The sequence below is a fragment of the Lytechinus variegatus genome, chromosome 13 (assembly GCF_018143015.1).
Source record: "Lytechinus variegatus isolate NC3 chromosome 13, Lvar_3.0, whole genome shotgun sequence".
NCBI classification, from domain to species: Eukaryota; Metazoa; Echinodermata; class Echinoidea; order Temnopleuroida; family Toxopneustidae; genus Lytechinus; species Lytechinus variegatus.
The window spans coordinates 28,652,438-28,676,118 of NC_054752.1; the positions used below are offsets into that span (position 1 = coordinate 28,652,438).

Consider the following 23,681-nt stretch of genomic DNA (forward strand, 5'->3'; position numbering starts at 1 on the left):
TCATATTCCAGTCATACTTTCAAGGGGCAGCCGTGTAGATTTGATATCTTCAAAGCTCCATCGAACCTTTTAAATGGCTCTCATTTTCTCAATAACAAAAAAGGAGAGTACAAAATGACACAAAAAAGAGAGAATAAAACACAATACCAACTCCAGGCAATCCTGTTTAAATCAGCTTTTAATGCATTTATCCTCCAGACAGAAAAAAAAGAAACCCAATTTCCCCATTCGATCAATACCATTACTGAACGCAAAATTTTACCACATTTTATTTTGTTCTTGGGTATATTTACAAAAGACCACTTCAATAAGCATCCCCTTCAGCAATTCCTGAAAAATATTCACCATGAGAAAACACGCTTACAACATATAGATCGGATACATTCTTTTGTACACGAATAAAAGCAGAGTGAACAAATGCTATACAATTTTATGGTAACAACAATTATGTGTGACATCACAATGGATTTTTTATCGACAGAGATAACAAAGTTGATTTCGAAGATATTCCCCAATAAAACCACTGGATAACTTCGTGTTCGTGAATTCATTTTAGTTTCTACGTCATTTGTGTTCATTCGAAATAATGATGTGTTTGTTTCATGAAACCGATTGTAATTTTACGCATGAATAAACGACAGTTGTAAATGTTGGTGGTATAAATACGATTTTCAGTCAGTTTGAATCCAAGCGAATCAATTATACATTTACCAGTGGCGTACACGTGGGGAGGGGGTATTGCCCCTCCCCCGAAAAAAACAACCCAATAATAATGACAAAAAAATAAAGAAAAGAAAAGAGAGGAGGGTGAAATATGACATTATTTTCTGAATGTTATGTCAAAATCTATCACAATATTTGATTTTTTGTAATAAAAATGTCGAAATATTTGCTCGCTCTCTTTGCTAGCTTGCTACTTTTTAAAATAATTTTTGCCTGGTACGCCATATCTGACCCCTTACAAATTACTGGCTCATTAATGTTATCTCATAAACACAACTTGGTGTTTACATTGTCTAACCATTCGTTAAATCACGCAAAAAAAACTTTATGAAACAACTTTCTTCAGTATGAATTATTTGGAATATTTGCCGTTATTATCAAAATACCATTGCGGTAATCTTGAGCCAATTCTGGTTATTTATTGACCTGAACTTTCAATTCAAAGTCCCGAAGTCGATACTTGAAGATCCTATTACAAATCTTTTCATTTCAACCAATCCCATTTTAATTGGTAATTTCAATAAAGTTACAGTTATTAATCTGTTAATTGGAATATATTTGGACAAAAGTAAGTTTTCTTTATCCTGTCTATAATGTGGTCAACATTTGATTCTTGCCAATTTTGTCTGAGACGGATGGACTAAGCAACTCCTTCAAATGCTTATCATTATCTAGATTGTCACGAGTGGGTTCGGTGAACGAAAGAGTACAAAAAACACACATTATATTTGATTTTCCAATAAAACAAAAACATCAGCAACGGCAAACGAAACTGCAACAAGTCTGGATTACATTTACAACTTTGAATAACAAGTTCATTGTGAAAGCTAAATGTTGTTTTTTTTAAATATTATAACTGAAGCCACGATACGCATCATATATGATTATTAAGTGAATAGTTTAGTTTAGCTTTTCAATGACGCCATTACATTGTAACTTAACTACGTCATCTTTACACAGTTACATGCTGCTTTTTATCCAAAAAGCAAAAAACATACATTGATAACGTAACCTTGACCAATAATGTCTAACGCATCAGTCTTGCTCCAATAAATCACATGAAAGTTTTACTTTCCAACCTCTTGTAGCATAAGTCAGAAATATTTTGAAGAATATTTCGGATACAACAGTCTATTTTGAGTAAGTCCCCCGGGCGAGATAGGAACGTTTTGTTTATCCCTGTTTATAGGCGTATTGATTTCGAGCAAAAGAAAAATGAAAAGTTCGGCAGGCATGGAAAGATGTTTTCAGAAAAAGGCGCAAAATATACGATAAGAGATTATGGTCTATGAAGATGGTTTGGATTATAAATTTTCATTACTCTTAACTCATGGTCTACCACTGATACTTAAGTATAAACAAAATATAATTAATACAAAAACATGGAAGCAATTCAGTGGCAACACAATTTGACATCAATATCGAGTGTAAATAGAACACTCTCTCGTTATCATTCAGAATCAAAGTACATTATCTCGTTCATCGTGAAAGAAGTCATTTGATGTACATGGATTTACAGTACATCTCATCGCGTTAGTATAAAATCAAGAACTAAAGATTGCCCAAAACCTTTGTGAAGACTGTTTTCCAGCATGACATAGCTCATAAAACGACAAAGTTTTTTGCGACATTCTTTCCATTCATCTGTTTTGTCGTGTCATTATTAAGAAAAGAAAGAAAGAAAAAGTTCTGGTCAGTAGAGGAAACAGAGCTGTATGGAAAATCGAAATAGTAAATACGTTTGACAGTGTCCATGAGCATTGTGACTGATAATCTGGTAACCGAGCCACATCGCCTGGATTTAAATTGTTATTTTTTTCACTTAATTCCTCACCCCAACTTCTATCTGGAAATTAAATCTTCTTATCACCATCTCAGCTCTACTGCACAATGGATGTCAAAGCCGAGCATGTAATTATACATTAAAAAAAAAGAAAATCTTCTTTCACAATTCGATAGTGATAAAAAATATTTTTTCAAATAATGATTTTTTATACAAAAAATACACATGATTTACAATGAAAAACATGGTAACTGACAATATATATATATAGTATATTCGCTATGCATGATAACAATATGTTATGATTATAAACAACTGAAACTGTAAATCAGTTATGCAGTATCCTCAAGATCAAAGTGATTGAGCGAAGGCTGCCACCATCAATAAAGTACTTGTTGATGATAGTTGAAAACGACCTCTTTGCAACGGATACAATCTCGGTAAGTGAAGGCAGCATTGTAAATGTTGTATACATATTTTTACAGAAGTGGCTTTTGGCATTATTCATCAGCAACACCCAATTACACATCGATCTGACATTCACAAAGGTATTTCCTGATTAACCCACAGAAAGGTCAGTCATACGTGAGCGCATGTACACCTCTTTTTACGGAATGCAATACACAGTATGTGATACACTTTGACATATTTCATCGTCACAAATCATGATAAATTTCCCTTTATCTAAATCAGTACTGTAACTATGGTAACAATAACATAAGATAATACTCATGACTTTGAAATGTACATCATGTAGCTTACAATGCTACATAATTTCTATACAAAAGCATGTTTCAATATTTCAGTAACGTCATACGAGTGTATACCAAGGTATTCCAGCTCTCTTAATTAAGCAAGAAGAGTGGAGTCTGGATTCGGTTTGGGGTACATAAAGGAATGATCTAAAATCGGGAGGAAATATGCTGCTAAGGGTCGTGAAACGAAACGTGACTGTTTTATTCAAATCATCCTACTATTTTTCAAAAAGACAAATCTACCATAGGTCCTCGAGCAACGGCGGGGGAGGGGGGCATAAATAATGGTAGATGAACATCAGCAGACTTTAATCGATCTTCAATACCGAGGAAAACCTCTTCACTCATCATGCCAACGCAATCAGTAGTGACTCTTCTGTTTTGCGGATATTGAACAGACCCCCAAAATAATCAACAAAGGCAATAAGACATGCGTTTCAATCTGATTTCGTTATAGCTAAAGCTAGAAATACATCGGAACCGAATCAGCTGCGAATTCATCCGAATACACGTATTCGGGTGGTTTCGGGAGTATTCTGTACTCCCTCCGCGAATGAGAGAAAATTCGGGAAGGATTCGATAATATTCGAATCCACCGAAACAATCCGAATCAGGCTGTATTCGAGCAGAATCGATCCGAATTTATTCGGGAGAATTGGTTTGGGTGTAACCCTAAGCTGAAGACATGTGTATTAAACCAGATTTCATTATAGCTTCGTTAAAACGTGACGACGAATTTCCTCCCCTATTGCGTTACAAATTTGTATCCTACCGCAATTACGATAATTAAAAGAAATTGGCAAAAATAAGCAACTCACAATCAAGAATGATTTCACCAACATGATTGCAAAATGATAAACAACAATCAGATTTGTTTCTGTGTAAATGAAAATGTATATACGTTTATGCCTGTGTACATAATTAACTTCTAACAAAAGAAAAACGTTTAAATTTCTAAACAAAATCTCAAAAGCCAACAAAACAGATCTTGGAGCGAACAACAAAAAAAATAAATAAATATCAAAACACAACAAACTAAAAAACAGGGTGATAATATCATTATCGTATTGTTTGATACACCATTTCATAAGTATTAACAAATTCAGAGTTTATTCTTGACAATATGGAAGCTTATCAGAGGCTAGTGTGATTGTCGGACATCGCAGCAGGTAATGCTTTCTTAGTCGATGATAATACCATTAATAAATTGTTTTGATGTTGAATTCAAATCCATTAACTTTGAATTCAAATCAGTGAACATTTCACTATTTAGCCTTCCAATGAACCTTCAAGCCAAGTATCGTTAATTCTTGACTACAATGAAACAAGGAGAGGTCAATTTAAAAAAAAACTACGACATAATAGGAACGCACTGGCCGGAAATATTCCAACATTAAAGCCACGCCCAGACGTGGACTCCTACCATGCTAGTCGGAATGAAATTCTATTAAACATGTATTGAATTCATGATATTTTTTTTCTTATCAAGACCAAGACGTAGGCTGTTTTAGTCGGAGTAGTGCCCGTCTGGAGAGAGTTGCTCCAACCTTCCTCCGACCAAGATACTTCTACTGATTCTAAGCGCATCTTGACCAAACTGGGTCGCGATAAGATATCTTCGGGATTGTAATACATGCATAACAAAGGATCCCTCGTCCTAACGAGGCTATAAAGTGCTACGTTTTCATAAATATAAAGTTGGACGTTCATGATTTGTGTTAAATCGATTATTTTTATGAGTTAAGCATATTTACAGCGACACACTTAAGGCAATCAAGATTATAAGGATATATCTGAATCTAATTTACAAAATAAAAGTAATATGTCATCGAGCCCCTGATAACCGAGCATCTAAACTATTTACAAATAGTCTACAGGACATCTACTAAAGTACGGAAAGGTAATTTCTGTCACCATTTTTGTTTATTTTAGCAGAGTGCCCAGCGTTAAGTCCAGCGCAGGCTGTAAATATGGAAACAAAGTACATACAACTGGAGAAGGTTGGCCACAGTAAGACCCCAAGACAGTCAATGGTAGTTAAGATGACTGCGCAAAATCCTCACATGAAATCTTGCCCGAAGTGCAAAGAGTAGTCACATTCGAAACAAATGACTGGTTCCAAGATGTTCTTGTTTCAATGTAAAGACCGCTGTGTTGCTTGGCGAGACCTTAGTCTGATAAAAAAATAATGATAATTCACCAATGGATTTGATAATGGTTTTAACATGGATTTGGAGGCACTCAACCAAGACTTACATGACCAGTTTAGGGAATTGCATTCGGCGTATACATGTAGTCCTGTCTCTAATAGTGTTTTGAAAGAATGAGTTCCCAGGTAGCACAGTCAAGTTTATAATGGTGCCATTGCCAATATCCTGTTCCGCCCTTTGTCTATTCACTGTATAAACTCCGATTTCACAGTCCTTCCCCTTCGATAGGGCAGCCGAAGAAATCTTTAAAGGCCGTTTCATTGAGTACAGATTTGGTGCTTCTCATTGGTTCATGTTGCAGAGGTAATCATGCCCTTGAAACAAACGTCAAAATGTCATAAAATAAAGTCGCGGCTTGGTACATCGTAACCGTCCACTTGCGGAGCTAGTCATACAGGAGTCCCCGCGGGCGATTTTGGAAGCTTGATTCGACCATTGCGACCTTGGTCACCAGATGACGGACGCACTAATCTTTGCGAAGCGGGGCTCCCGTGAAATATTGGTCGTTTAAAAAGAATCTTTGGGCTCCATTTTGACCTGTCGCCTTCCCTCGTCCACGGGTCAGATGCGATGGTGCTGCACGTGTAAGCGGCAGATTGCGGAGAGAGTTCTATAGATTGGTTCGCTATGAAAGACGAGTCAGACTCAGAGTCCTCAAAGAACTGTTGATGGGGCGGAACGTCCCCAGTGATATCTGGACACACAAAGGCAACATGTTTCTTACCAGCGGAACAATGCCTCTCGTTTGGGGCTTTCAGTATACATGGAAGCTGCGTGTTGTTGCTATTGTTTTGGTTGCCTTCCGCAGGGACACTACCTTGCACATTTTCCTTACTAGCGTTCAGTGCACCAACTTGTCCGGCCAATTGATTCTCATCAGACCCATTGGCCATGGTGCCGTTTCGCTGTAGGTTATTGTTCTCACGCGTCAGTTTGTCTTGAAGAAATAGATTCTGTTCCATGACAGGCGTGTTCCCGTGGACGATCAGCGCTTCATCAGACCCTACACCAACCGGTTGGTCATCAGTTATAGAATTTTCACCGCTTCGGAAACCGTTTTCCTCATCCTCTTCAACTCTTTCATTTTCAGGCTCAAAGCCGTTGACTTTCTCATCCGGAAGCACCTCTCCTGTTGTCAGTGCAGTTGTCTCCTTATCAATGATCGTTGCTGGGGAGTCCGAAGCCGGCCAATCTGGTAGCTTCTCGTTTCTACCCTCAGGGACTGGTTTCAATGGAACCAGCTCTTCTCGTCTTCCTACACCGACGTAGCTCGGAACTTTGCCGTTGCCGACGTGGTCTCCGCCATCGTGTTTGGAGTGAATGGTCGTCTTGACGGTGGCGCACGTATCCTCATTGGATCCTCTCCTGAAATGAGAAAGGTTGTTCGCGAGGCTGTTCTGTCGCGAATTGGAACCCCTTCTTGAAATGTTCCGTTGCGATGGTAGCGTGTTCTCTTCTCTCCATCTCCTCAGCAATCTCTTGATAACATTTTGGACCTAAACGAAGAAGAGAAAAAGATTAACTTATTGAACGATCAGGGATGGCTGTCCAGTAGTAAAGGGAGAGCCATCAGCTAGGAATTGCCCCAGAAGTGAAAAGAGCAAAAAAAGAGGAAAAGAGGAATGAAGAGTATAAGAAAATAAATCTGGTAATTCAATCGAGAAAATATTCACTTAATGCTGTCATGTATTGGCAGTGTCCTTATCAAAGCACACTTCTTGATGCTAGTGTTCAATATTGTTTTATTGGTCCATGAATGCTAAGCATACAGAAAATATTAGTTTCCAATGGCTTTAAACACATAACATACACACAAAAATGCAAAATACAATATATCATAATCTAACCCTACATAACAATAAAGTGATAACTTTTCTGCAAACCCCTCAAATATAGATGGTCGGGTATGCTGTTTCACTGCCATGTTCCATGCAATTACGATACCTAATTGTAAAATTGCACAATTTTATGTACAGCTTCATTAAAGGTATTCATTTTCGGAATTCAAGAGGGAGCTTTTGGACCATTTTGTTGCATTCTGTTCAGAAGCCGAAGCAAGCGCGCACTAAAATTCGTCAGAGGTCGGGCGCTCTGGATATGGCATCTGCGTAAGCGTCGTATAACGTGCATGGGTCAATGGGCAGCTGGCGAAAAACCGCACCCTCTTAAATCCCGGGAATGTGTCCCTTTAAACAGCCCTGAGATTTGAAATATAAGGAGTCGTTACCTCTTGATTCATATAAACATAAATGATGGCGACGAAGAAGCCCTGCGTGGATTGAAGGAACGCATTCAAGTACCGATATACATAGGTGGAAACGTTGGGCTTCTCCGGGCTTGGCTCCAGGAGAAGCATGAAGTAGGATGCTCCGAGCAGAGGCAAAAGGACCACTATTCCTCGGACACCTTTCCTGCAGAAGAATGTGTAAGGCGACAGGGTCAAGCAAGGTATCCAGAATGTATCCAGAACGGTACAGGGACGTTGGAACAAAAATGTACATTCAATCACAAAGAGGGGGGGGGGGGGCGTGACAACTTCCTTGATTTTGATTGGCTGGTAATCACTGTTTGTTACTATGGTACATGTTGGATCAAACAATTTTGACGGATAAAACGTCTGACAAGTCATTTCATGAAATAATCCCCTAGTGGCGAAAATCGCTTGAAGAAAAGCTCGATAACCTCCTTTGTCATGATAAGGTTGAAACGACCACGAGATTAAAATTGCATGTATTATAATTCAAGTCACAGTGTGCAAATCCAGGATAGACCGAGGTCTTGTCGCACATACCAACAGAGGTATAATTTGGTAGTAAACATAATTTCTGCACTGGGAAAAAAAACAATTTAATATTCCCCAATCGGTATGATAATATGGACTTTACCTTAAAATGACATGCACGTTGACCAGAACGCTAAATACTACAATAAAAGTCAGCGACCGCGCGAATTTCCCTCACAAAAGTTCTTAACAGTATTTTGTCTAGAGGTACACCATGAAATTGCATAAGACGGCAAAGGGTATCGTTGTCGCATGTGCGAAACAGGAATTAATTTCGTTTATCAGTTTTTTTTTTCAGTACATACTTATGTAATAATTAGCGTTCTCATTGAAGCCCCTGTTCTGGAACACAAAATGAATCTCGGATGATATCGGAACGGTCTTGTTGGAACTTACCTGTATTGTTGCGTTTCAAAGGAATGCGAAGCCCTTAATTTGGTGACGAGAATAACCACTATATGAACCATGAAGCACACGTTGACCTGGGAGAAAACAAGGTAAAGACGAGGTGGAAGTCATGCATTTTATAGCCATCTCGTCCTATTCCAGTTGGTCTAAAACAAAGATCCGTACTATCCCCAACTATCTAGCTGTTTTTTTTGTACATCATGATCATAGTTAGTCTAATAACACTCTTTGAGCAGTAAAAAGGTGTTTGCAAAAAGGAGCCAACGCACCGAACATTAGGCCAAGAATTTCCAAGAACTAAAAGTAATAGATGGTATAATGTTCTTCAAGTTTTGCACAAACCTTCTTTTTCAACTTTGAACTGTTGAATATAGCACTGATTTCCAACTTTGATGTCAATGAGTTTGCTCATCAGATTAAACCACGTCGGCAGTTTATACTTACGAATGGTGAAATTTTGCCGGTCGATTTCTTTTTAATCAATGGTCCCGCACCAGCAAGTGTCACATACGGCAGCATTACCCCCCCCCCCTTATGATACCCACTGGGGTATTCGTCGGGTGCGTCGTGGTCTAGTGGTTCTGACTCTCGCCTTTCAAACAGAGGGTCATGTGTTCGAATCCTAACCATGGCGTGTTTTCCTTCAGCAAGAAATTTATCCGCAATGTGCTGCACTCGACCCAGGTGAGGTGAATGGGTACCCGGCAGGATTAATTCCTTGCATGCACTGAGCACCGGTGATGGCAGCTCGAGCTAAAGCCAGGGTAATAATAGCAGCGCTTTGTATCCTCAGGCAAAAGGCGCTTTATAAATACCGCTATTATTATTATTATTATTCCTACACGATTATGATTCAATACTTACCAGTATAACTACTATGATAGGCACTCGAATGATATACTCTGCATTGCTGTTTTGGAAACATCTGTGACACAAAAAATATTTTGAAAAAATAGAATATGTAGATAAAAACAACATCATTAAGAACAGTTTAATTCATTATAAATACTATTGACTTGAACTAATTTAATAACATGAGAAAGTAATATGCTTTTTGCCTCCACGAACATAATACAGAAAATGTGTAGAAAGAAAACATAGTTAATGACAAAAACCTTTTGTGGTCATTATAATGTGAATGGTCCACCGAGTGTTTCGATTCCTTGGTGAGGGTTTGTCCTATTAAATGCAAAACATTATAACTATGATTGATTTCAAAGAAATGAAAATCCTGATTCGGCAGAATTTTAATGATGCCGTCTCTGAAATGTTTAGCCGAGGTGATTCCTGCAATTAAAATGTACCAATCGTTTTTCGTGAACAATGCCATCTACGTTCTTACGTGGATAGATGGCAACAATTTTCATATCCGACCTTACAGCTGCGGAGGGGGAATCTATGTATAATTTTCAACTGGACTGCACTCTAAAAGTCCCTTTATTAATATTTCAATAGTTGCATTACTCACTCGGTTTCTGAGCCTGAAGCCAGTATTGTCACAGTAATAGCATAAGCTGCTGAAAATATGACCGGTAATCCTGTGTATTGTATAAATGAAAATAAGGGAAAATCCTTGTAAAAACTGAAGAAAAAAAAGAGCGTACGTGTATTTCATGTAGTAAGTTACCTTTATCAAAACATGAATTATGATTTTTTTAATGACAATCTACATTGCAATCTTTCTTCCTCAACTACACTCTAAAAACAAGAAATGTTAACTTAACATTTGAAAGGTTGGAGGAGTGACAACATTTTCTAAATGTTGCATTTACCACTTTAAATGGTTCTACCCAACACTTAAAATGTTGGACTCAGCTTTATACAAGGTTGGATGTAACATTTGCAAAAGGTTGTCACTCCTCCAACCTTTCAAGTGTTGATTTAACATTTGAATTTTTAGAGTGTATATCAGCCTTCCATACTGCAATACAAAAAAAGTACAAGAGCTGCCAACCAGGGGCGCATTGTTTTATTTATTTATTGTTTTAGAATAGTGCACTTGCACCTTGAATAATAATCCCTTCCAGCAACTTCAAATCTACCCCCGCATGAAAACATTCTGTGTATCGCTGCGAAGTGCGATGGTGGAGTGATTAGAAATTTAACTTATATACATTAAAAGTGAGCGTGCACCGTGCAAGTAATAATTCAGTACCTTTCAGAAAATCTGTATGAAATGTGACTTCGTGTAAAATATTTCTCAACATTAAATTCATTACTTTTGTACAAAGAACCGATGTATGATCTGATTATCAGAAAACAATGATCAAGGCGTGAATTTAGCGCCTTTTAATCGGTCCTTCTGGTGTGACTGGGTTTGGATGAGAGGAATATCTTACCCCAGCCTATGAGACAATACACCCAAAATTTCTCTCTTCGAACGGTGAGGGCTCTCACAACCATGGTGTGGAGATAGAGACCTTCTACGAACATCCAAAAGAAGCTGGTCAGATTGATGTAGAAAACGGCCGTTGCCTGCAACCGGCAGTACCACTACAGAAAAAAAAAAAATATATGCAATACGCATAATGAGGGAATTGGTAAAATCCGCACACACACACCCACAAGATGAATTTAGAATATGGACTGTTTCAAAGATAATTATACTAATGACCGGGTAAAATTATGTATGTTATATATTTGTAAGAGGGCGATGTGGATCCTTGTTACTTGAATGAATAATTTCACCGCAAAACGATGTCCGGTCATTAGACTTTGCTAATGACCGTTCGTTCATCACCGGTCATTAGTGAATCTACGCATTAGGCCGAATAAATGACAGGTCACGTGCGCGCACGCAACTAATAATATCACTAAAATCAGAGATTTCCCATTAAAAGAAATCTGACTGACTTAGGACTGTAAATGACATGAATGCCTCCGAATTGGCAATAGTGTCTGTACAAGCAATGTACAGCCGAATGAAAAAAGCCTGATGATAGACAGTGTTATTTGTTTCCGAGATGGGTAACACAGTCTAGACTACCTTTACTTTGCCTATGCCTTATTTCCTTTTGGTCTCATTGCCCATGGTCAAATCCTAGTTTGTCTACAACCAATTCTTGTGCTAACAAATTTGGGTCAAATTCTCATTTAACCCATTTATACCTTTTGTCTATTTTTTCAGTAAAGCATTGCCAATTTTGTTAAAATTTGCAGCAAAAAGACAAAGTGGAATTTATATCTTATATCTGCATTAAACAAAATATGCTAAATGACAGTTAGTCCACAGAGTATCAAAGCACCCAGCGGATCAACCAAGCAGGTATCGCACGTAACATGCATAATACATATGAAAATTAGACCAATCTGCTAAGTAGACCCAGTGGTTACAAAACTGGACACTTTAAGTATTTAGTGCATTGTTACTGATGCTATCATTGAACTAATTAGCTGCATGAAAAACAAAAATCCCGAGCGCCCACTTTTGCCAGCGATCAGGAACATGCATAAAAGAAATACTTACTGCTCTTTCGGCCACCTCCGAGAAAGTACTAATAATGATCATGAGGAAAAAGATGAGATATAGAAGTAGAAAACTGGTCACAAGGTTCAGATGAATGTAATTCCTTACACATCTTAAACTCCTGTTGGATATACAGAAACGGGAAAAGGGAGGGGAAAGAAAGAAAGAAAACAAAAATAAGAGAAGAGACAGTCATAAGTTAGGAAAAGAAAATAAGTGAATATCACTTTAAAAATATATATATGTTTGAAGTATGGTATATGTAGAAGAAAAAAATGAAATATTAGATAACACAAAGTCAGAACATCGATAACAAAAACAAAAGAATTACGTTGTGTTACGATGAAATGAAAAAGAGAGCTGTTATTCTATGCACGATATAAGAAATTTGTTTTTCTTGAGGGGTTTTAAAAACGCTTCAAATGTTTAAAATTGAGATAGTAAAAGACAACAGAAACATTAAAGACAATATTTTTCATCTAAAATATCAAATAAAATGAGATTATAGTTAAATATATAATGGTATAATTATAATTGATTCCTAAAAAGATTTTCCAATTCATATTCAACATGTTATTTTCTTAGAAGTTTATAGCTCCATCACTGATATACATGTGCATACATTGTCATGGAGTTTTATATCTGTATACTTACAAAACCAGGATACATATTTCATAAAATCATTCATAATTCTCATTAAAAAAAACAACTGTGGGTACCGATTCTTTCGGTAAAGAATACTTGCGAATTCCATTTTAAGAAGATAAATCACCATAATTATCGGAACAAAATGCCACTGTGCTGTAAATGGCTGCGGGGCTAAAGCAAATATATCCAATCGAGCGCATAGGGACACATTTGGCAGTGATATGCGCTATATAATTATGTTGGTATTATTATCATTATTAAAAATTGAAATATGAATATCAACTTACTTAAAATAAACAAGAATGACAAACGCCCCCAGTAGGGTAGTAAAGGAAAGGCTGTAACCCGTATATATCAGAATATCTGCAGCTTTCTCGTGTGGATTGGAGTCCTAAGCAGGGACAAGATAAGATATAAGACAAACATTAGAAAAATATATGAAATTGAATCTTACCTTAAATGTAATTAGTTTAGGTTTTAGTATTAATTATTGTCTTTTTTCCTTTCAAGTTTTCAATCGTCCATTTGGCAATAACGCCCTTTTCTCTTCCATTTACTTGGCTATCAAAAATGCTATTACGAACATGGATTTTTCCCTCCAAAATAATTTATTAGATTTATCTGGTTCCATCTAAGACAGATAATTAAGTTATTTCATACGAAAAAATAGATCGCCAATCAGACTTAATCTTGATAATAGAGAGTTGCAAATATTCTCTCAACATTTATGGTTAATATTGTATCTACAGCTTTCGTAAATATCCGATTAACTTTAATACAAGAAAATCCAGTAAGAGATCATTAACAAATTCAACCATAAAACTGAACAAAATATGCTAAAGATAAATCTAGAAATACGTATCACCTATTTCTTTCTTCTACATTAAACGTCAGTGATTTTTTTTTAGTTCAAGCCTACTCAAATGCTGATATAAACAATTACGATTTAAACGTGCCTTCAAAAATGAATGAAATATATTGAGGAACATCTAAACGAAAATTCAATACTTACATCAAAGTCTGTCACTGCCTTGCATTCGCTGTAATCCGATTTATTATCATTTCCCCAAGAGCCGTTGAATAAACACAATCTAGTCACAGTATCTGTCAAATCAATTATAATTATCACAATAAAATCATCAGCAACTGTTGTAATAACCAAAACGACGATGATGATGTTGATGATGAAAATAATAATAATAATAAAAAAATAATGATGATGATAATGATAATAATAGCATTGTCAATAATAATATTTATAATAATTATCATTTTAAAAGGGTGTAGGCATTTCGAAATTTTACGTGAATCGGATTTCAACAACTATAAACTCATAAAGACACTAGATCCAACTACCAATAAAAGACACAACGTCATTTTATTGAAGAGAAATCAGCTGATATTATGTGAGATAAGGTAACTTTGCATCTGGCAAATATTCCAAACTGCGTGTTTGCAATTTGAAGTTCCAGTTACCACTGATGATGACTTATGGGTATATTCCATTTCATTAAATTGAACGTCGGAATAGTCAAATTGAAAAAAAAATCATATTTGCACTAACCATTGGTGTTGTAAAAGATACCGTTGAAGAATTGCGGACATTGCATTTCAACAAGACCTGGTGGGCTGGCCTTCCAACATTGGATCTCATCGTAATAGCTCGGGCAGTATGTACCTGCAAGATTTAAGAAAAAAAAAGTTCATAAGTGATACCTGGGCCATACCGCGGAGACCATTCTCCGTAACATAGTTTGAGGGGTGTTTCATAAAGCTGTTCCTAAATTTCGGACGAATTTATGAACGAATCGAAATGTGCTAATCACATGAGATCCCCCTAAATTCCCCTTATTTTTTAACAAAGTGGTACTGACTTCTCTACAGCTTCAAATGCCCCCCCCCCCCAATTCAATATGACAAAATTATGAACGTTGCATTCAAATATTTTCAATATAATTGCATTACTCTTAACAGATTCCAAACAAACATTTTCTAGAAAAAAAAGCACAAGAACGCATTCAAGTCTTAGTCAATTTATACGGAACTTGACGACCAGCTTTTGAATATCTAAACTTAATTTGTTCTCGCAACTTTCAGACCTCCGGACACTATCCATCATAAACGTGGTCTTGGACTGTGATGGATTGCGAGTGGCGATCGATCTCCAATCACGATAAAGGTTAGATTCATCACGTGCAATCTATCACCACTGGTGATTGATAGCGCGCTATCGATTGCGAGTGGCGATAACATCCGCAAGGGGGGGGGTGATATACCGGTCGCATTTTATAGAATTTCAGTGCCACTTTCAATCATACGTAAACCTTTACGAAACAACCCAAATTAACCTTTCTTGTAATTGAATCAATTTTAATTGGAACATTAGTATACAGCCTGTCCACATGTGACTTGATTTGGGTTTTCATTTGACAAACTTCCTATGTAAACTTTTAACCAATAGAAAACGAAAACTTAAGTTCCTATTGACCATCAGCACATCCGCCAGAGCACGGTGATTCTTTCAAACAGATTCCTCAGTACGCTCAAGACCGGGGAAAATGCCTACTATGGTCATGATGATCTCATCTGCTTGCTATTTCTTATTCCTGACAAGATGTCCGCAGGGTATGCCATTGATCTTCACGTTGAAATTCCGTTATGGTACTAACCAGGTAACCCGATTCATCTAGAGCTTTCGGCAAGTTATATCAATCAAGTTGCACGTCGTATTCATGGTATTGCATGATACGTTACCTTGACTTGAAAAAATATCTTTGAATGTTTTCCAATTTTTCACGAGTCCCGGATATTTTCTGTAACATTTTCTCCTAGTATTCTCTCTTTTTTTATTCGTAAATGAACATGATTAACAGTGACTGAGAATTCTACACTATGAATTGCCTGAGGAAAATCAAATGAGCCATGAGGTTCGATATATCATTCCTGTTCGGGCTGATCTGAATTTTAAACAAATATAAAAATGTATTTCTTTCATCTAAACAAAAAGTAAAACAAATTATCTGCGGTGTCAAATTCATCGAAATATTTCCGAATTTCCCCACAATCAGACAATCAATGTAGACGCCACTAAAATATGTACTATTTTCTGTTGCAGTCAAGGAGATTGCAATGAACAGGTAACGAGTAACAATGATCCCGGGCTTAAAACCGCAGCATAATACGACAAAGCCAACCCTGCAAACCAATTATATGAAATAAAGCAGGTCCCATATTATACAGAAATGAAAATGGGAACGCAAATAAATCATTGAACATGAGCCGTGAGGGAATTTCGGTTAGACAGAGAACCGAGTTTGAAAACTTCCTAACGATTTTTATTCGATGTCCTTTCTAGAATACTTGTAAAAGATAAATGAAAATGCATCACACATGGGGAAATTGTCTGACTGGGATTACCAACCATTTTCTGCCTCGAAGTCGAAGTAAATTGGCTCGAGAATTTTGCGGAGTACGCACTGATCTACTGGGCTGCTGTAGTTGTACCCTTCCGACTCCGCTACCTGCTTCACGGCCAGCTCAAAGGTAGATGCGTTGAGGAGCTGACTTTCCGGTTCATCCAGGGGATTCTCAGACGGTGTGTGAGGGGCATCTGTCGGGGGTTGTGTGGTGGGCCGACGGACCAGATAGGTCATCTCCATCTTGGCAGTGGTGTTGGGCTCTGTTGTGTTAGAATCCGATGAGGTCGGTGATGCTGTAGAGGTTGTGTTGCCGTCACCGGCTTCTACTGGCAGCGACTCATTGGTGGAAGACTTGGTAGGCTGCGGGGAAGATTGTACAGCTGGTGATGGAGTAGTGGTGCCACTTGCAGATCCCGTTTGGTTTTGGTCGCCGCTGGCGAGTGGCGTGGCAGCCGCTGGATCTGTTTGGCTGCAAACAGGTCCAATAAGAAGGTAAAGCACCCCCACAGTTAGAACCTGCATCGAAGAATGAAATGTGGAGAAGGTAATCAATATCTTACCAATCATAATGCGAGAAGAAAACAATTATTCCCCGTATTCCCAAGAAAGTACCGCTCTTCTGGCCTTGGGGTACCGTTGAAAAGAAGATTCATCTCTAAATCGTTCAAAGAATAAATCAAGTCCATGCCATAATCTCATTAAAATTGAAATCGCAAACAATTGGCATAATCATATTTCATATGAAACATTAAAATGCGGAGGAAGCTTTCTGAAACCTATCTCCAGAGCTTACGACATGTACTAGAAAAGTTATCAATCCCATTCCATTTGTAAGCGGCTTTACTTCGTGGTTTCAGCAAGCCAGGGGGAAAATACTAATTTGTTTATCTTCACAAAAAACATCACGTGGTAAATGAGTTCGTAGTATATGGATAATATTCTGAGGAATTGAAAATTCAATTTTCTCATGTAAAAAGCTTCTTAAAGTAAAGAGGGCGGAAATCGACTTTTATGGATAGGTAGAACGAGGTTTTGACGTGCAAGGGAAATGACACCTGAAAAACCAGGCAGCTGGCAAATTTCGAATGAATTGTGGAAGAAATAGGATTAAGTAGTGCATAGTTAAAGAAGTGCAGTGTAGGCGGTATAAGAAATTGAACCCTGGTCTGATGGTATAACAACAATGTTGTGTAATAACACTATGAATAATCATACGCCATAATTTCCCGGGCATTGGCCCAGGGTACTCAGATATAATCATCATGATTACCATTGAACACAGTCATGTACCCCCGCCCCCTAGTACGCAAAAAAGTGAAGTGGCGATAATCCATAATGTATTAAGAATATCAAACAAATATCATGCATCTTGCACATCACAACAAACGATTATAAACGCCTTCCAACGTAGCGCAAGTTGTATGTGAAATACAATATCAAATATTCCCCTAAAACCCATATATTGGAAACTAAGGTTTCAGATATTGCAATCTGCATTTGGACTCTCTGAGAACATTGGCATCATACGACGTAGTCCCTCAAGTACTAAGACCCCACAATGTAAGAAACCTTATAAGGATCATCTCTCGGCCATCGGCCTTATAGAGAATTCGAATGAGGGTAGATCGCTAGTAAATTGCTTTTATACCTGCGCAACCTGCATTTTGTTTAGTACAATTAATTTATACTGCTATTTCATCGATTTCTCCTGCGGTACGAAATATTCGAATTTCTTTTTGTGACTGCAACCCCGGGTGCTTCGTCAGAGAAGCTGATGCCCTTCCAACGTTTACCAAAAGAACTGTAGATTGTTTACGTTGCCGAGGGATCGACTAATTTCTGGAAAATTAGCGAAATAAAGGGCACGCTACCACTGCCCTGAAACAATGTAAAGCAGAAAACAATTTTCCATCAGGCATTTCATATAGATTTCATTTGCCGTTCGAATGCATACTGTCGAAAGGTAAAGGCTTGAGAATGCTGGATCTAAAAGTATATAAGCAATAAATCAATTGTACTCGATATCATGTCTTCGGGAACGGCCGACGGGTTAGCAGCATCGCTACAAAGAAGACCACAAGTTTAAAGTCAATAGTTGGAGAGCAAGCTGACGTCATGCGTCCAAGCTTGACGAAGATTTTTTTTTCTTATGACACCTATTGCACCAAAGATGAGTGTCAAATGCCTCTTATTTCGTTTCCTTTTAAGGTATTTTCAGATTGTACATTTGTCACGTATGTGGGTCATTTTAATGACTAAATTTACACACCAGTTCTAAATATGCATATGCAACCTAAAGTTAGATTGGTCACGGTCACCCTAGGATATGTAACGCCACAAGTGTATTCAACATTCGAATATAAAAGAACGAGAGGGGAGTATTGGAACATATGTAACGTCACAATAGCGTACTTTTCGGTGATAAAAGATGGTGTCCCACCTGACACACTCCTCGTTAAAATACCATGTGACCGCCCCTAAATCCATTAAAAAATTATGCGAAACCCCTCCCTAAGCGTTCCATCCCCATGCCCCCCCTCCCCGATCCGTTCTTGCCGAATCATCTATATGCCTAGTGGTTTCTGGCCACACCAATAAACAGACAAATGAAATTAGACCTCATCACTTTATATCCTAGGGGCGACTGGTCGTAGACGTGCATTGAGACCGACCTAGGGTGAAACTTCAAGAAAAGGGGGTTATAAAAACCATCGTACTCTAGCCGGCCATCCCTCCCCGCTCTCCATAGTTATTCAAGCCTTGAGAAAAATTGATTTTCACGCGGGGAAAAGGGGTCGTCACAAACCTTATTCTTGGTGCCAGAGGGTACGAAGGCGTTGGGATATCTCTCTTCAGTTAACATTAACGCCAATTCAAAACAATATTAGGACGAGCACTTAGGCATTGAAAGAATCGATATCTAACAGAAAAAGACTGTTCTGTGTAGTTCGATGAGGGAAAATCATCATGTAAGTTAATATAAAAATTGTGAATTATAGGAATATAAAGGATTTTCTATGGAAATCCGTACATTTCAAGAGTAAGCAGATTATGATTTTACAGTAGTCAGTCATGTAGTGTGTGTTAACCGCTAGATGTAACAAAATTGCCCCTTATTCCTGTCACATTTTGTTAAAAGACTTCTAGAAGGCATCAAGGTACATGTAAATTTATTCGCCTACATTTCCGAGAACAAAAGGCTGATTCGAGTCACCGAATTATGATGCACCCTATGAAACAAATTTTAACACATCATTTTCAAACATGCTTCGCTTCAGTGTTCGAACACTATATGATGGGGATATCATTATCATTATAAAAGAGATAGATTTTAACAGTAAGCTTGGTAATTTTGATTGCTTATTATTAATTTACAAAAGTTCGCATAAGGCAAATTCGCTGGTGTGATCATGGTGATTGTGGCATTAGTTGACTGCAGTAAGAAAGTATAAGGTTCTGCTCATCTATAAAACTCGATTTCTATTAAGACTTGAAAAAGAATCTACAAAATCCTAACAGCTTTCAAGTTTCAGGAAGAAAAATAGATATTTCGTTTGATGTCGACGTTCTTCGGATTTGCCAACATTCTCCGGACTTTAAAATAAAAGCTCATCGCATAAAGATTAGGCATTATACCAGGCATGCATGCAGGTAAAGGCAGGCACCTGGCAGGTAAGATCTCATGTATATATTCATTGAGTTATTATTACTTTCGTGCTAACCAAATCAATCTGGGATTATTCAAAGCTCCCAATATCTCTACCTCTCTTATTAAGCCGCATCACCAGAAAAAGACTCCAGCATATACAGACATTATTTGAGCGTCGATATAATTTTATACGCCCATGCACTGAACAGCGCGAGCGTTTCAATATTACATGTAAGTCTTCGCACATACAAACAACTGCAAGCAATAGTAAATGCAATGATGTTACTGATTGCATTTTATGTTTTAATATCTACTCATGATTTGCCATTTTTATTATTCAGGTTTAGCTTGTGAATATATTAATGTTTCAATTTCAGAAGCCGCTAGTTATACAGCGCTCGTCGTAATCTTACTTTGCATCATGTGATCAATGGCTTCAAAACGTTGAATTGAATTGCGAAACTTATACCTTGGTCACATTTGTTCTACGGCGGCCGTACGGCGAGTCGAAAACAGTCGTTTCATTCATTTTTATTAAAACCACCTATATGTAGTTGGTACCAAAAAACAATAAAACGGCTGTTTTCGACTCGCCGTACGGCCGCGGTAGAACAAATGTGACCAAGGTATTAGTTACTCACTGATTGGAGTTGACCAAACTATTTTATAAGAGCTCTGGTTAAATCCAACTTCGGGGGCAAACCGCTGTGAATTGACATTTAAGCCGACGACGTGGTTTTTTTTTCAAGATGCCATTCGTAAAGCGCCCTCAACCCTTTCATATTGTAAAATCCATATAGATAATTTGGAGAACCTTTTAACAGATAACTAATGCGGCAATTCCACATATAATTTTTTTATCCATTTCCTCTAAAAGGTAGAACGAGAAGCAGTGAGGTTAATGGACAACCTGAGTTCATTCAGAATGTACGTATTTCGTTAATGTTGTCTTTGATCTTTGAAGAAGAAAGAAAACTCGCGTGCCACTCATTTAAATGTATCGTGACATTTCATATTTCTAAATCATAAATGCAATTAAAGTGTCGTGTCCGTAATCGTGACTTTGTGTAGAACCTTGATAGTTAATTAAATGGATGGAGATGTGGTCATTTGAAAGTGGTTTCGGGAGCCTGAGGAGGTGATGGGGGGGGGGTAATTTTCATTTAATTTGATAATCGTTCCTCTTTTCTTATTATTTTCTGCTCAAAAATTAAAGATAATGAAAATGATCCTGGATAATTATGTAGAATGATTATATTACCTGCGGACCTTAATATACAATATTTATTGTTTCAGTGATGTAAACAATTTGCGTTAGAGCGGTAGCCCTACTACACCACTGTGTAATCTCTCAACCCCCCCCCCATCTTCCCTAACCGTTCTCTTATTACCCCCCCCCCCCCACCCACTCTGTTACGGCTATACCTTCATCTCTGCATTTCCATGTTTACAGATTTATTTTGTTTGCAAAAGCGTAATATTTTTCTGCCGGGGTTTCTTGTCAAAAACACAAAACACACACAAAAAAGTCACCATAATTTGAATTTAGTGGGAAATTAATACTTGGCATTACGTTGTCACACCTACCATTAAAAATATTTTTTTTTAAATACGCAAAACAGTTGATGAAGCTCAAATGGTAACATGAACAACGGCTTACACTTTTAAATCCCATTAGCTAAATCATACAAAACCCACTTTTCTTGTTCGTTATTTCAAATCAGATCTGCAATCAAAGGTATCATTAAATTTAGGGAAGCTCTTCTCATTTATTACAAGTCAAAGTAAAAATGCACCAAGACATCTGCGAGAAAGATGCTTTTCAATGCTATGATTATTTAGCAGGGCAAATTTAGATGGGAAAATCGACAACTGCATAAAAAAACAAGAAACAGTTAATGCATATCCAGGTACTGACGTGAGTAAATTTGCCCAAAGCCAAATATCTCTTATCAATGTAAATCAAATTAAAGACTACGACGTTTTTACGTCTCCTTTTACGCCAGTTTGAAAATGAATTCATTCCAAAAAAAAATGTTGTAGTAGGGAGACCAATGGCAAGAAAACAAAACATGTTTTTACCTTGATAATGAATAAAACACCGATCGAGGGAAACAAGGTCTAAATTGACAGAATTAAGATGAGAAATATTATGCATGGGCATTGATTGAAGTTGAAATGAATACTTGTCAGAAAGGTACGTAAGTTGAAAGAAACACACAACTAAAATTATACTAAAATCAATACATTTTGACAGACATCATCTTAAAAAACCCGGATGTAGTAAATTTAGACAAAATGATAAAGAACTGCAAGTTTAATGATTTTTTTCTTATAATTACAATATACGAAAAAAAAAGAACACGTGGGTAAAAGAATAATAACACCGATGTCAAGCTAGCATCTGGCAGTCTGGTATACATGGTATATCAAACTATGATATCACTAATGATCCTCAAACACATCTAGTTGTTCATTTACCCTAGAATTTCAGTTCGTCCGTGGGTGGGTACCTAATTATGCAAATGGCAATTTAACCTTCACAGTATCATTATTGCTTTGATGTAATTTTCTCGAGAGTGGCATGTAATTTTTTTTATATTCATTACCGTGAAAGGATCTGCCCAAGTCCTAGTAATTGTGATTTACTGGTGATCCACAGTAATCAGATTTGTTCAATTTTCAATTTACAAATGATTTAGTTCAGCTCAAACATTTCCAGAGAGATAGAGATCTGAAAGAAGAAGCATATAAGAAATGTGTTTTCCTATCAACTAAACATCCCTCCTGGTAATATGATTTTCTTTCTTAAACATGTTAAAAGGAATTTCCAAAATAGTGTAAAATATTCACCGCGTTCTGAATTCGGAAACGGATCTATTTGATTAGGTAGGCCTACTTACATCAACACGGACGTTTGGGGATATCTACCGCGTGTCCTGCGTTTCAAAATGAGTTCCATCGTTCCACTGACTATCTTTCATCCTTATTCCAATCATGCTAATTACGTTTCCTTGACATACTATTCTGAGCTATGGATTTCGGCGGGTTTAGCTGGGTACTGTTTTGTTAGTGGTCTCGTACCGCAATTCGAAATCGGATTAAAGTTGTAACGCGAGCATTCAATTCCGTAACGTTATCGCATAATGGCTACCTGGCGGTGAAATAACGATTTTGAATACAAATTTAACTTGTGACAGCTTGTGATCCATTTCCCCATACATCTGAAATGTCTGCCGCACGTCTGATGATTTCTCCTCACCAATCATGCCAATACGTCTTCTTCTTCTGGGTTGGTCTGCCTCCTTCAAGATTGAAGATTCTTGCAGATATGGTTGACGCAGTGTAGCTGGGTACAAGTACAGTGTGCGTATTTACAAGGTGCAAGTAACAAGTATTGGTGGTTTAGCTTCTGCATTCCGTCAAACCTTGACGGAAGGCTGTTGGATTACATCAATGTAAGTTGTCCCAGGGTATGATGTATAAACGGCAAACGGAAATTAATAGGCTGTAAAACGTCTCGCAACGTTATTCTTTTGAGTACACTGTGTCAATATTATCAAGCCTTGAAGTGTTTTCACTTTTACCTATCCTGGAATTTAGACAACATAGAACCTTTCTTTAATTCAAAATATCAGTAAAAAGCAAAGTATTCGGACCAGTGTGACGAATTGCGTTCACACTAAACATTGATCTAAATGAGGTATATTCTTCTCCGGAGATTTCAATGTTTAGTAAGTTAAGGTTAAAGGTCGCTTCAGCCAATTATCCGTTCATGTTAAACAAAACCAAATTGCGCATTGGTTTGCCTAATTAAATAAATGGAAAACTGTTCAGC

General features: G+C 37.4%; 1 protein-coding gene across 1 annotated transcript; it reads right to left on the reverse strand.

The window, feature by feature from the left end:
- Positions 1-4,751: 4,751 nt before the first annotated feature.
- On the reverse strand, positions 4,752-17,425 carry LOC121426305 (PDF receptor-like). Its single transcript, XM_041622546.1, has 11 exons — positions 16,197-17,425; positions 14,340-14,453; positions 13,788-13,879; positions 13,063-13,166; positions 12,128-12,248; positions 11,001-11,154; positions 10,130-10,199; positions 9,526-9,586; positions 8,650-8,735; positions 7,699-7,882; positions 4,752-6,967 (listed from the first exon to the last, which is right to left on the reverse strand). The coding sequence occupies exons 1-11, from the start codon at positions 16,759-16,761 to the stop codon at positions 5,861-5,863; spliced, it is 2,658 nt and encodes an 885-aa protein (XP_041478480.1). The 5' UTR covers positions 16,762-17,425; the 3' UTR covers positions 4,752-5,860.
- Positions 17,426-23,681: the final 6,256 nt, after the last annotated feature.